The following is a 15,275-nucleotide window of genomic DNA, read 5'->3' as shown; positions in this document are numbered from 1 at the left end:
ATACGTATGGCTCAAATGGGATTCATGGATCTTTGTCATTTGACGTGCTTCATTTTCTTTATTTTAAAAGGAGTTTGCGATTATTTTAGAAAGCATGTCAAATATGCATTTGAAACTGTTAATGGTATATTCTATCAAAAAATAAAAGGAAAAACAGAGAGGTTAGGCTTAATATAAATAAATCAAAGCGTGGATTTAGGTTTAAAATAGTAAATAGTTTTAAGTGGGGATTTAAAAAAAGAAGGTGCACTTAACGACATTGGCATAATTAAGAGCATAATATAAAAAGGGTCACCCACATAGCATAGACGGAGTTTGTATTCATAGGATAAGTAATGATACATTAGTGACTTTTGGTTTGATGATTATGTTTGGTAGAATTTGTTGCTTACATATTTATTTCTTTCCCATTTCCCTCAACTTTATTCCTTGATTTCTTTGTAGCTGTAAGTTCTTCTATGGCGGTTGTTGATCTTTCCCTCTTTTGCTTTAGATGCAGAGGAGCTTCCTGTTCGTTCTTCAATTTTGATGCCATTTCTTCTGATCCCTAAATTTGATGTGTCTGAATTCTCTGTTGCTTCTTGCCTTCTACCTTTCCTACCTAGTATTGCTTTGTTTGGTTGGCTGTCTTTTGTTCTTTCAACACATCTGCTTCTCCTGATTTTGAGATGGACGATCCTTGTTTTGATGACTTTGATCCTCGCACCAACTTTTCCAAGGTGATTCAGTAATGTTCTTCTTTTTCATTTTTCGCCTCTTAGATTCATCTTCTACTTCTTGTTTTAATGCAATGTCTGTCAATTTACCAGTTCTTGGAAGAAGCAAAACATCATGCCAAAGAAGAAACAGGAAGGAAATGGTTGGCACAACAGAAAAAGAGCAAGAAATCATGGAAAAACACACTCTTCTCCTGGTTGAATAGTGACAAAACGAGCAAATCTCTTCCCAAACTAGAAAGAAATTCTCACACATCCAATAAAAGACGTGTTCATGTTTCGGGTCCGATTTACACTGGAGCTACGACCGTCGATGGCAGACCCCGACACCGTCCGACGTCTGGACCAATTGCGAGTCTCTTCAATCCAAGTATGCGAACCGAGATGGAGATCCCTTATATGTGTCTCCACCAGCTCACTAGCCCCATTCCTAATCACTATTATGGTCCAATTTATCTTGTTACATAGTCCTACATTGCCTCAACTCATCTTGGAGCCAGTGCAGCTTTGAAATGTTCTGTCTTGCTTTGTTTTGTATGTGTGATGAATATTATGAATATTATGAATGTTATGAGCCAAGTTTGATTCTTGGCCCTCTTCGAAATTTGGTGATCATGGTTACAACTTACAACTCCACGACTACTTTTGTTTGATAATATTCATGTTTCTCGTTTCTGTTTGTTAAAGACAAGAAACGTTTAACTGTTACTGTTTCTCATTTATCGATCAGTCAATACCACATGGCATACTAAACAGATCGAAATTGATTCAAAGGATTGAAAATTTCTTAATATAATAATATTCTAACAAAATGGAAGAGCTTGTTGGGTGAAGAACATTCATTTCAGAGATATTCTTGAACTAGGCGTGGATTACAAGGACTCACTCTTCCCTGCCTACTCAAAAGCCTTTTAAATGTCCTCAATCTTGTGGGATCTGGTAATTTTCTCTCCCCATTAGGCTCCAATGGCGGAAACTGAAGATCAATCTGTATATCATCAATTGCAAATTCGGCATCCGGGTGACTCGCCGATGAAGACGCTGCCGGAAATTGAAGATCGCTCGTGAAAATCATCCAAACCGTGGCTACCTCTGGTGGGCTTCGGGCTGGAATAATGGGCTGCTTTCAATTGAAGTTAATGGGCCTGTTGGCTACGGTGCTTGTTATCCAACGCCTCCGTCGAATCGGACAAAGGAGAGAGGTTCGTTGTGTGGCTCAGGCTCTCAGTCTCAGACTGGCTTCGTCTCTGCTCCCTAATCCTTTGAGCGACGCTGCCCATCTTCCATCAATTCACAATATCCTTGCACAGTCGATTATAATGCAAATTCCCCAACTGGTTTGCGTCCATTGCTTCTTCAACTGAATCGTAGTGGTTGATTTTGGCTGAATGAGCTCCCATGCCTTTGATTGGTATGCTTCTCTTGTTTGCTTTCAGTGGCTTCTGTTCATTTCGAATGTTATCGTTATCATTTTCTCAATGAGGGTTTCTTTTTTCTTGGTTTTGCTCGTGTTTGTAGCTGAGATTTCTACTGCTCAGCCTGTTTTCCACAGTTTCCCTCGTACCTCCTATGCCCAATCATGTCTTCATGTTAAAAAGTCACTTGCGTCACTTACTTCTGGGAATGAAAAGGAAAATTATCCTTCCTGGAAATCTCTGATTGTACCGAAACGGGTGAGTTTCACTGTATGCCAGCCTCAAATTTGTAGGCGGTGGTTCTTGATTAGAGCAGTTGCTACTCTTGAACCTAAGCGTGTGGTTCATGATGGGAAGGGGGACGTTTCTATGGGGGGAGGGGCTGAATTTAAGAATTCTCAAATGGGTGCTGCCCCGAGTACTTCAGATGTTCAGCTTTCCTCGTCCAGTGAAGATACGGAAGAAATGGATGCGCGAGAGAGGTTGAGGCGAGAGAGGATTTCCAAAGCGAATAAAGGAAACACGCCGTGGAACAAAGGGAGAAAGCACAGTGCAGGTAACACACCGACATTTCATCTATACACGTTGAGGATTTACCGTTTTCTTTTAATAAGCAAGTCATTTGCAGAGACCCTTAGACGAATCAAGGAGCGAACAAGGCTTGCAATGCAGAATCCTAAGGTGAAGTCATGTAAGAATGGTTTTATGTATTCTTGTGGATATAAAAATGGTGATACACATTCTTGCGGAATGAATGACCATAATGTCTTGTAGCCTTGACTCTGAACCATGAGAAGTGTTACACGGCCTAGGATTCAACAGTAGGTCATGAACAGAATATTTATCTAGGAATATTTGATATCCCACGACCTTTTAATACTATACTCTCCTCGTAATGTATCCTCTTTTCTGTGCAGATAAAAATGAAGTTAGTTAATCTTGGCCGTTCTCAGAGGTAGGTGTCATCCCAGTCTGTTTACTTGGATGGTTTATGATCCGTGATTCTGCAGTTGATTCTGTCTAACTATGCGATCCCTGAGCCATTGAATTTCAATTTCCCCTTGTTTTTCATGCCACAGTGAAGAGACGAGGATGAGAATTGGCGTTGGAGTGCGAATGGGGTGGCAAAGACGCCGTAAGAAGCTGAAATTACAGGAAACTTGCTACTTACAGTGGAAAGATTTAATTGCTGAAGCATCAAGACAAGGCGGTCTGGGTGAGGAAGAGTTGCAGTGGGACTCCTACCAAATCATGAATGAACAACTTAAAAAGGAGTGGCAGGAGAGTGTTGAGCAACGGAAGACAATGCCCAGGCCGGTTGGCGGCAGGAGGGCACCAAAGTCAGCTGAGCAGAGGAAGAAGATATCCGAATCCATCTCTGCCAAATGGGCTGATTCTGTATGTCTTGTTTTATATCCTTCATTAGTTACATTGAATGGAACCTTTTTAAGTTGTCGAGAAATGTTTGGATTTAATTCTAGAGCTCATTCACACCCTCTCCGGATAGACTTGGATCATTGTTTGGCATATACAAACCATTAGCCTATAACTAACCTTCAAACTACCATAGTCTTATCTTTGGTGGTTAATGCTGATAGATTTGATTTTATGCAGCTTATCACGATCCTACCAAATGCTCTTAACAGCCACTATCCCTTCTGCATGTTTACTTGTTTATTTTCTGTCAGGAATATCGTGCTCGAGTTTTCTCTGGCCTGGCTAAATATCATGGCACACCAATTGGAGTCAACAGAAGGCCAAGGAGGAAGCGTAGTGAAAGTACAGAGACCACAAGAAAGAAAGAAAAGAGTGGTGTTAAATCTCCTGTTGCAGGTGGGTCTAAGATTGAAAGCCAACGATTGAGACTCAGGAAAAGCAAAGCACCGCGTTTTAAAGACCCCTTAGCGAGCTCTAAGCTGGAAATGATAAAGAGTATCAGGGCAGAGAGAGCAATTGCAGAAACTCAAAAAACGGAAGCCATTGAACGAGCCAGGTCTGTTCTTTTCCTTTACTTGCAGTTTCTTAAATAAATTAATGGATGGTAGGCCTAGCCATAGACATAAAACTCGTTGAGCATGTATGTGAATAACATTGTTTGAAATCATAGAACTCTTATCGAAAGATAATTCGAGGGAAATCGAACCTGTTGATTGTATCTGTAGCCTTTGAGTATTGGTAGCTTAATCAAGAATGTGAGACGGCTTGATTTAACATTGAACAGTTAACGAGATTCCAGTTTGTTCTTTGCAGACTCTTGATTGCTGAAGCTGAGAAAGCCGCCAAGGCCCTTGAGGTGGCTGCTACTAGAAGTTCCATTGCTCGAGCTTCCCTCTTGGAAACAAGAAATCTTATAGCTGAAGCCAAACAATCAATTGAATCCGTAGAAATAGAGCGAATGGCATCCCCGCAGAGCGAAGAACGGAATGCAGCAGCCTCCTACACCTACGAAGTGGGGGGTACCTCAAATGAGGAGGGAGACTCAGTTGGCGGAAAAGGGAACCAAAATGGAGTGGTTCAAACAATGGCAAATGGAACCCAGTTGTTTCCATCGAGCATAGATAAGGATTTTGATTTTAGCAAGTTAAGTTTACAGGATATACTTGGCGGAGAGAAGGAAGTTCCAGCAAGCTCCAATGGGCATGGCGCATGTCATTCAAGCTTTTCAAGTCTGAGAAACCACCCTAATGGGAACAAGCCATCTGACCATAAACCTTCCTTGAACGGAACAAAACTTCACCACCTGGAAGAGAAACCGGATTCCCAAGTGATTAGTGTCACGAAGAAATGGGTTCGTGGGAGGCTGTTTGAAGTAGGTGATGGAGGTTGTTAGGCTTGATGTTTAATGAATATGAAGCGCATTTTATTTATCACATCTCTGTATTACAAACTAGCTGATTCTGTTGAGTTTTTGGAGCATTCATCCATCATACATTATTAGAGCAGCCTTCTGGGTGTTGTTCGATTTCTTATGTAAACAATCTCAACTTTGTTGGCTATGAAAATTCTCTTGCTCCCTTCACACCCATTAACACCATCTGACTTAGCTTACATAAACACTGTTGGCCTTGAACCATGCATGGCGGCCCGGTTGGAGGCCGCTTTTGCCTCTTAACTGCGTCACTGACATGCATGCATGTTCTTGACGTCAGATATTCGAATCTCAACTTTGAATTAAAAGTAAAAAATATGTTTTTTATTTTTTATTTTTGAATTATTGTAATATGATAAGTTTATCGATATTTTAAAAAATTTTAGTATGTCATGTAAAAAGAGGAGAGAAATTTCACCAGTCCGGGCGTATGTATTAAGCAGAGGGGGAGACGATATGGTGGGGGCGGCCCAATGTTAAAGAGTTTGGTGCGTATGTATTAAGCAGACGGGGAGATGATATGGTGGGGGCGGCCCAATGTTAAAGAGTTTGGTGCGTATGTATTAAGCAGACGGGGAGATGATATGGTGGGGGCGGCCCAATGTTAAAGAGTTTGGTGAGGGACGATGGCGTGTCATTTTCTTTCCTTCATCCTTCGCCCTTGCTTTCTTTTCGCATTAAACTTCCATCTTCCTCGCTACTCAACTGTGTTTCTCGCGACAGTCCAACAACAACACTGCGGATTTCCACTCCATTTTTTCCAACCATACTCTGCTGAAGAAGAGGAAGAAACAACAAGACCTGAAGAAGGTCATGGATGACGAATCAGATGATTGCCGAAACCTTATTGACCAGAATTCCCCCAAGCGCGTCCCTTCTACTTTCGACATCGACGACGATCCCCATTTCAGGCCTCCCATTCAGACTTTCCGTTTCTCCATTCCTAAATTTGCACTTGACAAGAGGTACTACTACATTTTAGCGGCCGCCCTCCCTCTATGCATTGTTGTTGTATTTTTCTCTGCCGACATCCAAACTCTCTTCTCTACTAATCTCTCTTCCCCACTGAAAAGTTCCGATTCCCTCAGTGACCGCATGAGGGAAGCGGAATTAAGAGCTTTGTATTTGTTAAGGCAGCAACAACTGGGTTTTTCCGATCTTTGGAATCACTCCTTGCTCGTTCAATCTAATTCAAGTTTCAACTCCACCTCTTCTAATAATTTGAGTTCCAATTCAGCCTCAGGAACCCCATCTACAGAAGATCTCAAATCTGCTATATTGAAGCAGATTTCTTTGAACAAAGAGATCCAAAACGTTCTTTTATCCCCCCATAGCTCTGGGAACATACCAGAGGAAGTTGGTGATGCTCATTCCATGGGCAGCTTCGCCCTTGATAGATGTAGAAAGATGGACCAGAAACTTTCCGATAGAAGAACTATTGAGTGGAAGCCAAAATCGAACAAGTTTTTGTTCGCTATATGCACTTCGGGGCAAATGTCGAACCATTTGATCTGTTTGGAGAAGCATATGTTCTTTGCTGCTATCCTCAACAGAATTCTTGTTATTCCTAGTCACAAAGTTGATTTTCAGTTCAGTAGAGTAATTGACATTGATCATATTAATTCATGTTTGGGAAGAAAGGTCGTCATTTCTTTTGAGGAGTTTTCTGAGATTAAGAAGCACCACTTGCACATTGATCGGTTCTTCTGTTACTTTTCAAAGCCAGATCCTTGTTATGTGGATGACGAACATATTAAAAAGTTGAAGACCTTGGGGGTCTCTATGGGCAAGCTCGAATCTGCCTGGAATGAAGATACTAAGAAGCCCACTAGAAAGACAGTTTCGGACATTGAATCCAAGTTCTCCTCTAATGACGATGTTGTAGCTGTAGGAGATATTTTCTTTGCTAATGTAGAGCAAGAGTGGGTGAATCAACCAGGCGGTCCCATCGCTCATAAATGTCAGACTTTGATAGAACCAAGTCGTCTTATCAAGCTGACGGCCCAGCGATTTATTCAAACCTTCTTAGGAAAGAATTATATGGCCTTCCATTTCCGACGACATGGTTTTTTAAAGTTCTGGTAATACATTTACGATCAATGTGTTCATACAAATTCTATTTTACGGCTGCATTATTAGTTTCTTTAGAAACGAATGGTTAAGATTTTGTTTGTTTTCTGGTTGGCCTTTTGACGAACAATGTTAACAAATGTGATCATTGTTTCTTGTTGTTTGAAGTACTTGCAAGTTGGGTTTTCCATAGGGAGATTTCATATCAAAGTGGGTAATGAAATTCTGTGTTTCAGTAATGCAAAGCAGCCAAGTTGCTTTTACCCCATTCCCCAAGCTGCCGACTGCTTAATCCGAGTGGTTGAAAGGGCAAACGTTCCAGTCATTTATCTTTCCACTGATGCAGCAGAGAGCGAATATGGATTGCTGCAGTCACTTCTTGTGTTGAATGGGAAGCCCATACCACTTGTTAAGAGGCCTCCACGTAATTCAGCTGAAAAATGGGATGCCTTATTATATAGGCATGGGATCGAGGGAGATTCTCAGGTCAGCCTAAGAAACTCAACTTTTCTTTTACACACTTCTTGGTTTTGTAGGGAAAAGGTTATCTTAACAGTCAAACCCTTCTTTGTTTCTATCAATGTTTTATGCATAATGACTAGCTGAGGTTAGAGTTAGGGTGTCAATGATGCTCCAGTACTTTCAGCATTTTGAGTGTTTGATTTTAGCTGTGTACAAAGTTCCACATGCGCACAACATATGTTGATTGAATAGTCCGAATCATTTATAATTACGGCCTGTTCATGATCAAGTTTAGATGGGGGTAGCTATAGTGGGCAGTCGTCTGGTATTCTTAAGAAAACTGTTAAAAGGTTGCTGGTTTGTTTTATTTGTTTAACTTTATTCAGGTTTGTTAGATACTTCGAAGTTCACCATGTTGCTTACAAAGCTCATTGTTTTTTCTTTGCATGCTTTTGGTATCATAATTTTTCAGCCGTGGGAGGACATGATCTAATCCTAGACTTGATACAAATGTTGAATCAGAGTCCTTCCCAACTGTACTGCTCACGATGTGACAAGCAATTTTGATTGATTCATCCAAACCAATAAAATCTAACATTGACTTGTTTGTTTTGGTCATGTGAATTGAGTTCTATGTGAAATTATAAAATCTTGAATTTCCTTAGCATCCTCCCACTCAGATTTTTATCGTGTAGGTTGAAGCGATGCTGGACAAGACAATTGGTGCTATGGCTAGCACATTTATTGGTGCATCTGGGTCTACATTCACTGAGGACATTTTGCGGCTAAGGAAGGACTGGGGCTCTGCATCTACTTGTGATGAGTACCTTTGCCAAGGCGAGGAACCAAATTTCATTGCAGAAAATGAATGATATGTAAAGATTCCGTGAGGTATAGAAGCTGTCACTCTGATCCATTTTTAGGCTTGATCTAGAATCTAGTTTACTGTATGATATGGCACCTGATGAAGTCTGCACAGATTCTTTTCCGTGTATTAAGTACTCTTAATAAGATATTTACGGCTGTAACCCATGTATATAGAGAAATACTTGAGACACTGAACTCCGCATTGTCACTGTATAATCCACAATACTTCCCATAGGGGAAGGCTTTGATTGAGTAAATAAGATCTTTGCAATATGAAGCTTCTATTAAGCAAAATAGGTTTCAAAATAACTTCTCAGTTTTCATTGATGCACGACTAGGTTCACTCCGTATGAACTTTTCAGCAAGCATAAAGCGTGAAAAGCAATGTGAACGTAAACATAAAACATTACCGTGCTTCTGTCTATGAAGGCGGGTATGAACGAAATCCTAATATTAACGTGACATCGATGTGAATGATTAAGCATTCCTTGTAGATTGCTTAAAGAAGCCAGTTAAGATGTCTCATGTGCATCAGGTTCATCAGTTCTAAAAGATGATCCGTGATCACTTCCAAATGTTCTTCTGCTCATGTTGGATCTCTGCACAAGCCGAACCAATGCTTCCACCACCTCTGACATAGGAGGTCTGAATTCCGGCTCGGGCTGCCATGGAAAACCCAAATGAACCTTCATTTAGCTGATTGGGAGAGACTGAATGCACAGTATTTTGCAAGATTTTTGCTTCACAACTAGATGTTTGGAGTACAAAAATTTGACTAAGGCCGAGTACCTGGACGCAGAGAGCCACAACATCTGCAAATCTTGAGAGAGACTTGACTGGGTAAAGACCTTTAAGTGCAGGATCAACCATTTTCGTCAAGGCATCAATGTCATGGAGCTGAGGCGTTGCCCATCGAACCAAGGATTGCTCAGCTCTTGGCCTAGAACTACAACGAAGTCACAAAATTATCATTAAACAAACCAATTAGTCTTCTCACTCCAGCTTTGGATTTGCCTTTATTTACCTATCAAACGGCTTACGTCCACATAGAAGTTCTAACATCACCACTCCAAAGCTGTATATGTCGCTTTTTAATGTATATTGACCAGACATGGTAACCTCCGGGGCACTATATCCAGATCCTGCTTGCTGATCTAATGCCTGAGAATTTGACAAAATTCATATAACTGAACATATTCAATGCCTTTCCATTATAATTATTTACATATCATGCAACTCTGCTCTAGGAGTTGGTTCATTGAAGGATATGAAGGAAATAACTTGTGGGAAAGTTTTGAGAAGCTCACATGATCAAGGTTGGTAATAAAGCTAGCCAGGCCACAATCGGAAAGATGAGGATTAAGTTCGGCATCCAGTAAGATATTAGCCGACTTTATATTTCTGTGTACAACTGATGGTGCACAAACTTCATGTAGGTACCTACAAAGTTCTCTCCAACTTCAGATGGTCCAAAAACAACTATATATAAATTTATTCGTTCAACAAAGTTTTGATCAATTGGGATCTTCAAATTGTAAGGTATGAATGACCTTCGAAGAGTTAACTTTGTACTTTTAGAAACATACATATACATAATATATATATTATGCCGATATGAGAATAGTTCAACTAGTTAATACATATAACTTCGACCGAGATTAGAGGCTTGAATTTCTACCCAGCATCTTGTGAATTGTGTGCATGTGAAAAGTATAATGATAACACTAAAACTTGAACAAGCACTATGGCCTAATTGCTAGAAATCACATCATAACCACAAATATGTCAGGAAAAGTTCATGAACTTACTCTAGTGCACGGGCCGTTCCCAGAGCAATCTTGACACGTGAGTTCCAAGTCAGTGGCTTGCTATATTCATCTGATATATGCAAGAAGTCATGGAGTGAGCCATTCTTATGGAACTCATAAAGTAGCAAATGCAGACCATGCTCTGAGCAATAACCCATTAGCTCTGTTACATTAGGATGATGCAACTGAGATACATTAGCAACTATCTCTGTGAAATCTTCCAAAAACTCTCTAGGGAAGGCAGCTGAATCTATTTTCTTCACGGCAAGAACCTACATCATTGCCAAGAACGCTTAAAGAGAGTGAGTTAGCATATCAGATAGATCGTAGTTGGCCACTAAACAAACCATTATTACTTCCAACTTTAGATACAAATAAAAGGTAAAAAGTACCTTCCCATCGTCAAACTGAGCCCGAAAAACACGTCCAAATGATCCCTCACCAAGAAGATTTTCTACATTGAAACTGCCTGTAGCCAATTGCAGATCTGCTATTGAATATGACTTCACACTTATCTCAGGAGCGACATTGGTCTTCTTCGCAGCAGGTATCGTTGATGTATCATTGTCATCAAACGATTTATGACTGTCCATAGGTGGGGGTCTTAGATTGATTGAAGCAGGAGAATCCAATGCTTTTGTATCAAATGAGGATGAAGTATGAATAAGCTTCATTTCTGCCAATGAATCTTTCAAAAGAATTCACTCAATCAGTTCTTGTAGAACGTTTACAAGAATTCACTCAATGAATAAGAAAGCAGTCGAGCAAGTTTACCTTGCGCTGCATTTGAAGCAGTAGATACGCTAAGCTGGTTCCCAAGCTTTAGCTTCTCTATGTCTGTGGATGACTTCTTGGGCCTTCTCTTTACAAAGAGATATGCTACCACTGCTCCCACAACTAGCAGAGATATAAGAATTCCAGCAATGGCACCACCACTGATTCCTGATCTACTGCTATCTCCATCAGCAGCACCACTACTCAGTGGGCTGTAATTGTTCCCAGGCTTGTGATATCTGTAATTGTGGTAGGCTGGAGATGTACCGGGCGGAGGTGGGGGTGCAAGCCCATAGCTCCAAGAATTGCCACCATCCCTGTCACATAGTTGCACAAGTTCAATTGGACTATTACAGTTGGCTAAACACAATATCTTAGAGAAGATAATTATGTTGGTCAGTTACTCACTGAATATATATGTTCTTCAATCGTTCAGGAACCCAACCAGTAAAATTGTTGTTTTCGACATTCCTGAGAAGAATGCAATATAAGTTGTTTCTACATGCTAAGTTCCTACTGAAAAATAGTCATATAAGAATACACACAAGTTTTGGAGAGGAAGATTTGCAAGAACATCTATAGTGCCACTGAACTGGTTGTTTTGCAGAAACCTACAGAATTTAGAAGGAAAAACATGAAGAATCAGCATTGGCTGCATACTTATTCCACATTAAGTAATTATTCAATACCCACATTGAGTTCATACTGGTAAGGTTGCTAAAACTCTGGGGGAGAGTACCTGACAGAAAATTGAAAGAGACATCCCTGAAGAAGGGAAAGATGGTTATTTACACTTTGAATTTAAAGAAAACCAGCTACAATATCTTTTCAGTTAGTCGATGATCGTTAGTTCATATGTTTAAATGAAGTTAATTCACTGTTGGAAATGCCTTTTGTAACAGCCCAGGCCCACCGCTAGCAGATATTGTCCTCTTTGAGCTTTCCCTTTCGGGCTTCCCCTCAAGGCTTTAAAACGCGCTGCTAGGGAAAAGGTTTCCACACCCTTTTCGTTCTCCTCCCCAACTAATGTGGGATCGTGGGATCTCACACTTTTGGAGAAAAGTTCTCTTTTTGTTTTTTTATTTTTATAGGAAAGAATTTAATTGATGTAAGCAGTCAAGGAATGAAAGTGATCAAAATATTTAATTAAACTCATATTAATTGAGGATAAAATGTGAACTCACAACATGGACAGGGAAGAAAGATTCCAGAACATATTGTTGATTTGATCTCGAAGCTGATTGTGGCTGATGTTCCTATGATACCAAGTAAGGAGCGGAGGGGCAAGAGCAGAAGACCAAGCGTTAGCTTCAGCATGCAGGTAGAGTGCATAAAAGGAAAAAAAGTATATATTAAACTTGAAAGTACTAACAAGGATATAAGCAAACTCATTTGAGAAATAGAATAGGGAAGGCTTCCACTGAAGTTATTACATCCAAGGTTTCTGCAGAAAGAAATTAATTTTATAAATTGAGATGGAAATATAACTTTGTCAGAATAAACAACAATAGTATCATACAGTTTTTGCAAGTTTTGAGGGAGTTGATAAGGTATGTCAGGTCCAAGATTGTTGATACTCACGTCTCTGCAGATTGCATTTATTGACATATTATCTATATGGCATATTGATTAAGAAAAATAGTTTTATATCCATTTGACAAACAAGACCAAAGATCTTACAGATTAATTAGAGATGTCAAACTTGAGAGTTGGTATCCCAGTGATCCAGAAAGTCCTAAACCAGACAGTGAACTAAAAAAATTATATAGATAAGTGAAATCACATAAATGTAACTGTATAAATGTATATAACAGGGCAAGAGAAATATACATTTCTGTGACCCGTGAGCCCGAGCAAGTAACGGCTTTCCAAAGCTGACCACACGGATCTCCACCACTTGCAGTCCATAGGGTTAGAATTGGAGGCGAGTTTAAACTAGTAAACATGGCATTTAGAGCAGACACTGCAGAAATAATGCTACTAAGATATTTATGTGTATGAGTAACAGAGTGCGTTCAAGTAAAAATAACAATAACTTTCCAACGAATATATCCTCTACACAAAATATGTCAAAATATCACTTCGGAAGCAACAATGCATACATGATGATCTCCTAGACAAGTAACATTGTTCAGGTTAGAGCCAAGGAGCAGATACAAATGGGTACAAGGTGGAGTTCTTGCTCGATTTCTTTATCCGTGTAGTCACTATTTTTGTGCAGTAACAAGGTCTACTGAGATGGTATCCTTATCAAAATCCAAAATGAGGCATCTCTAAGTACTCACATTCTTATAGGCTGAAAGTTGTGACATGGCAAATATACGCCACGCATGCTCTCCTAAAACCACTGTTCCTAAGGAAGCTCCTTGCAGGAGAGGAAGAAAGTTCTTCATATGATGAGAGCCCTAATAATAGTAATAAAAAGCAACATTCTCTTAACTGAAACCTCTTTAGAATCATTTTCTTCTTTAAGGGTTATATGAGGCTCTGTGATGTAAAAACTGAAGTGTAGCTGAAAGTATGTAATGTAAGGAACATCCAGGTTGCTTCCCAGTGTATGCAGTGCATAACATTAAGGAAGAAGAAAAGGAATGGTTGAAAGCTAATGTAAGAACAGAACCACGGCGTGGGAAGGAAAACAAGCAAAGTGAAACAAGACACAAAGAACTCAGGTACTGACCATCTCCTGGATCCGTAGCTCCATAGATAAAACTGGCCCTCCATCCCAAAATGCAGATATTGATGAGCAGCAACGCCTCTCCCCAACTCCATTTCTTCACCATTTCTCTCTGTCACTTGCTCCTCTCTGCCTGAAAAGACAGAAAACAAATCAGCTTGCCTCCTTTTTTTCTTTTTCTTTTCTTTTTTTTTTCTTTCTTTTTTCTTTTTTCCTTCTCTTTCTTGTAATTCTACCTCTTACCCTTTTTAAGAATGGGAAAAATGTTTCTTTATGGCCATCGCAGCAGGACTTGTCAGATAGTATCCAAGGCCTTGGAAAGGTCTCTCTTTTACCACTGTTGCCACTTATTTTGTCTCTCTCTCTCTCTCTCTCTCTCGGGTTAAATTTTGATTTTACCATGTTTCTGCTTTTTCGTGAATAGAAAATGGGTTGGTAGAATATTTTATTTCTACCGTTGATTCTGACGGGTGGCTATTGGAAATAAATAGTTCCAAGAAGCAGTCACGCGAGGAGGATTACCAGCTCGAGTGTCTGCCATGCGAACAAAGAATATATGCGATTAGTTTAAGTACGCATAATAAACAGCAAGTTTAAGGTAGCTTACAAACACGTTTCCTAAGCGGGTCCAAACCATTAAAAGAAAACTTTTATTTCTCAACAACCAAACTATCATTGTAGAGTGAACATCAAAAGGCAGGCAGCTAAACTCCAATTCATTCGGGATGCATAAATCAAAGAAAACCAGCAACAAGCTCGAGAAAGTTGGTTTAAGGATTCGAAGACAAATGCAAAGCCCAACAAAGAAACAGAACTCCGGACAGATGGTAGGTCTTGAGGCAGCAGAACAGCAGTGTCAGAACTTGTGCTTGCTTTCATTTTACATCACTGCTGGTTTCAAATAGACATTTATGTTTGGATCAACTAGAAGGTGGAACCATTACAGCAACATTACGGTATCTTGGCGACTGTCAAGACATTGATATAATAATGAGCTCCTTTCTTCCACATCAATATCAGATTCTTTCATCTCGTCACAGAAAACAACGAACTGAGGTATCATTCTTTAGAAACAAGAGTGTGCATGAAGACTTCTTTTTTCTATTCTTTTGTTTTGCATAGGGAATTCGCAAACATTGAAAAAGTTAACTTTACAACACTAAGTTTGCGAAAACAACTACTATAAATGCATCCAAGTATTTAGCGTCGATGATAATGAGCAAAAGCCAAGAAACAAATTGGAAAATGAAAGGGGCAATAGGAAAAGAGGAGAAAAGAGGAGAAAAGAGGAGAAAAGACGAGCAGTGGTGGACACATGATGGGGCTAAGTCCAGGTGGTGTGGTGGGTAGTCACGAGCTCGCAAACGTTGGGGTCCAAGACAAATTTGAAGTGGGGTCGGCCTCTGCGACATTTTCACAAACAGTTTGGTGATAGAAATCACAAAGCTTGGAAATTGGAAGGAGCCCACGCAAATAGCAGTCGGTGGCCGAGTGGCCTCCGTTGATGGAAATATTAGTGGGATAATTTGTTCATGATGGGAGCATCATTATAAGAGGTTGTCTCTCGTTCCCGATTAACCTACCCTGAAATAGCGTATTTGGAAGGTGGATACTAAT

General features: G+C 40.0%; 4 protein-coding genes across 9 annotated transcripts; 3 read left to right on the top strand and 1 right to left on the bottom strand.

Annotated features, from left to right (window-relative positions):
* Positions 1–316: 316 nt before the first annotated feature.
* LOC111789028 lies at positions 317–1,320 on the top strand. The gene is made up of 2 exons (XM_023669638.1): positions 317–719; positions 810–1,320. The coding sequence occupies exons 1-2, from the start codon at positions 669–671 to the stop codon at positions 1,182–1,184; spliced, it is 426 nt and encodes a 141-aa protein (XP_023525406.1). The 5' UTR covers positions 317–668; the 3' UTR covers positions 1,185–1,320.
* Positions 1,321–1,891: 571 nt separating this feature from the next.
* On the top strand, positions 1,892–5,150 carry LOC111788857. The gene is made up of 7 exons (XM_023669414.1): positions 1,892–2,127; positions 2,235–2,687; positions 2,760–2,812; positions 3,049–3,086; positions 3,211–3,529; positions 3,820–4,124; positions 4,382–5,150. The coding sequence occupies exons 1-7, from the start codon at positions 2,115–2,117 to the stop codon at positions 4,959–4,961; spliced, it is 1,761 nt and encodes a 586-aa protein (XP_023525182.1). The 5' UTR covers positions 1,892–2,114; the 3' UTR covers positions 4,962–5,150.
* A 473-nt stretch (positions 5,151–5,623) lies between these two features.
* LOC111785661 (O-fucosyltransferase 36-like) lies at positions 5,624–8,672 on the top strand. 3 transcript variants are annotated; one of them, XM_023666058.1, is made up of 4 exons: positions 5,626–5,965; positions 6,238–7,081; positions 7,307–7,556; positions 8,228–8,672. In XM_023666058.1, the coding sequence occupies exons 1-4, from the start codon at positions 5,818–5,820 to the stop codon at positions 8,402–8,404; spliced, it is 1,419 nt and encodes a 472-aa protein (XP_023521826.1). In that variant the 5' UTR covers positions 5,626–5,817; the 3' UTR covers positions 8,405–8,672. The 3 variants fall into 3 exon arrangements, with proteins under 3 accessions (XP_023521819.1, XP_023521826.1, XP_023521813.1); XM_023666051.1 differs by lacking the exon at positions 8,228–8,672 and adding an exon at positions 8,005–8,221 and having other exon boundaries at positions 5,624–7,081; XM_023666045.1 differs by having other exon boundaries at positions 5,626–7,081.
* On the bottom strand, positions 8,664–14,024 carry LOC111785633 (protein STRUBBELIG-RECEPTOR FAMILY 7-like). Of its 4 annotated transcripts, none has more exons than XM_023666024.1 (17): positions 13,902–14,024; positions 13,662–13,791; positions 12,812–12,916; positions 12,662–12,733; positions 12,501–12,566; positions 12,354–12,425; positions 12,166–12,237; positions 11,675–11,746; positions 11,527–11,592; positions 11,390–11,452; positions 10,982–11,298; positions 10,600–10,895; positions 10,208–10,479; positions 9,707–9,839; positions 9,424–9,560; positions 9,189–9,345; positions 8,664–9,061 (listed from the first exon to the last, which is right to left on the bottom strand). In XM_023666024.1, exons 2-17 carry the CDS (start codon positions 13,751–13,753, stop codon positions 8,912–8,914), a joined length of 2,142 nt encoding a protein of 713 aa, XP_023521792.1. In that variant the 5' UTR covers positions 13,754–13,791; positions 13,902–14,024; the 3' UTR covers positions 8,664–8,911. The 4 variants fall into 4 exon arrangements, with proteins under 4 accessions (XP_023521792.1, XP_023521778.1, XP_023521784.1 ...); XM_023666010.1 differs by having other exon boundaries at positions 12,812–12,944; positions 13,902–14,023; XM_023666016.1 differs by lacking the exon at positions 13,902–14,024 and having other exon boundaries at positions 13,662–13,849.
* Between the last annotated feature and the right edge of the window lie 1,251 nt (positions 14,025–15,275).

This window comes from Cucurbita pepo, chromosome LG02 (genome assembly GCF_002806865.2).
Source record: "Cucurbita pepo subsp. pepo cultivar mu-cu-16 chromosome LG02, ASM280686v2, whole genome shotgun sequence".
NCBI classification, from domain to species: Eukaryota; Viridiplantae; Streptophyta; class Magnoliopsida; order Cucurbitales; family Cucurbitaceae; genus Cucurbita; species Cucurbita pepo.
The sequence above is the reverse complement of the archived record's forward strand: the minus strand, read 5'-3'. Positions and strand labels throughout refer to the sequence as shown.

Coding starts and splice junctions, on each gene's coding strand:
- LOC111789028 (XM_023669638.1), top strand. CDS start 669: ATGGACGATCCTTGTTTTGATGACTTTGATCCTCGCACCAACTTTTCC. Junction 720..809: donor CTCGCACCAACTTTTCCAAG/GTGATTCAGTAA, acceptor TCAATTTACCAG/TTCTTGGAAGAAGCAAAACA.
- LOC111788857 (XM_023669414.1), top strand. Junction 2,813..3,048: donor TTGCAATGCAGAATCCTAAG/GTGAAGTCATGT, acceptor TTTTCTGTGCAG/ATAAAAATGAAGTTAGTTAA. Junction 3,087..3,210: donor AATCTTGGCCGTTCTCAGAG/GTAGGTGTCATC, acceptor TTCATGCCACAG/TGAAGAGACGAGGATGAGAA.
- LOC111785661 (XM_023666045.1), top strand. CDS start 5,814: ATGGATGACGAATCAGATGATTGCCGAAACCTTATTGACCAGAATTCC. Junction 7,082..7,306: donor CATGGTTTTTTAAAGTTCTG/GTAATACATTTA, acceptor TCTGTGTTTCAG/TAATGCAAAGCAGCCAAGTT. Junction 7,557..8,227: donor GGATCGAGGGAGATTCTCAG/GTCAGCCTAAGA, acceptor TTTATCGTGTAG/GTTGAAGCGATGCTGGACAA.
- LOC111785633 (XM_023666010.1), bottom strand. CDS start 13,764: ATGGTGAAGAAATGGAGTTGGGGAGAGGCGTTGCTGCTCATCAATATC. Junction 11,747..12,165: donor CTTTCTTCCCTGTCCATGTT/GTGAGTTCACAT, acceptor TCCCTTCTTCAG/GGATGTCTCTTTCAATTTTC. Junction 9,561..9,706: donor TTATTACCAACCTTGATCAT/GTGAGCTTCTCA, acceptor TCAAATTCTCAG/GCATTAGATCAGCAAGCAGG.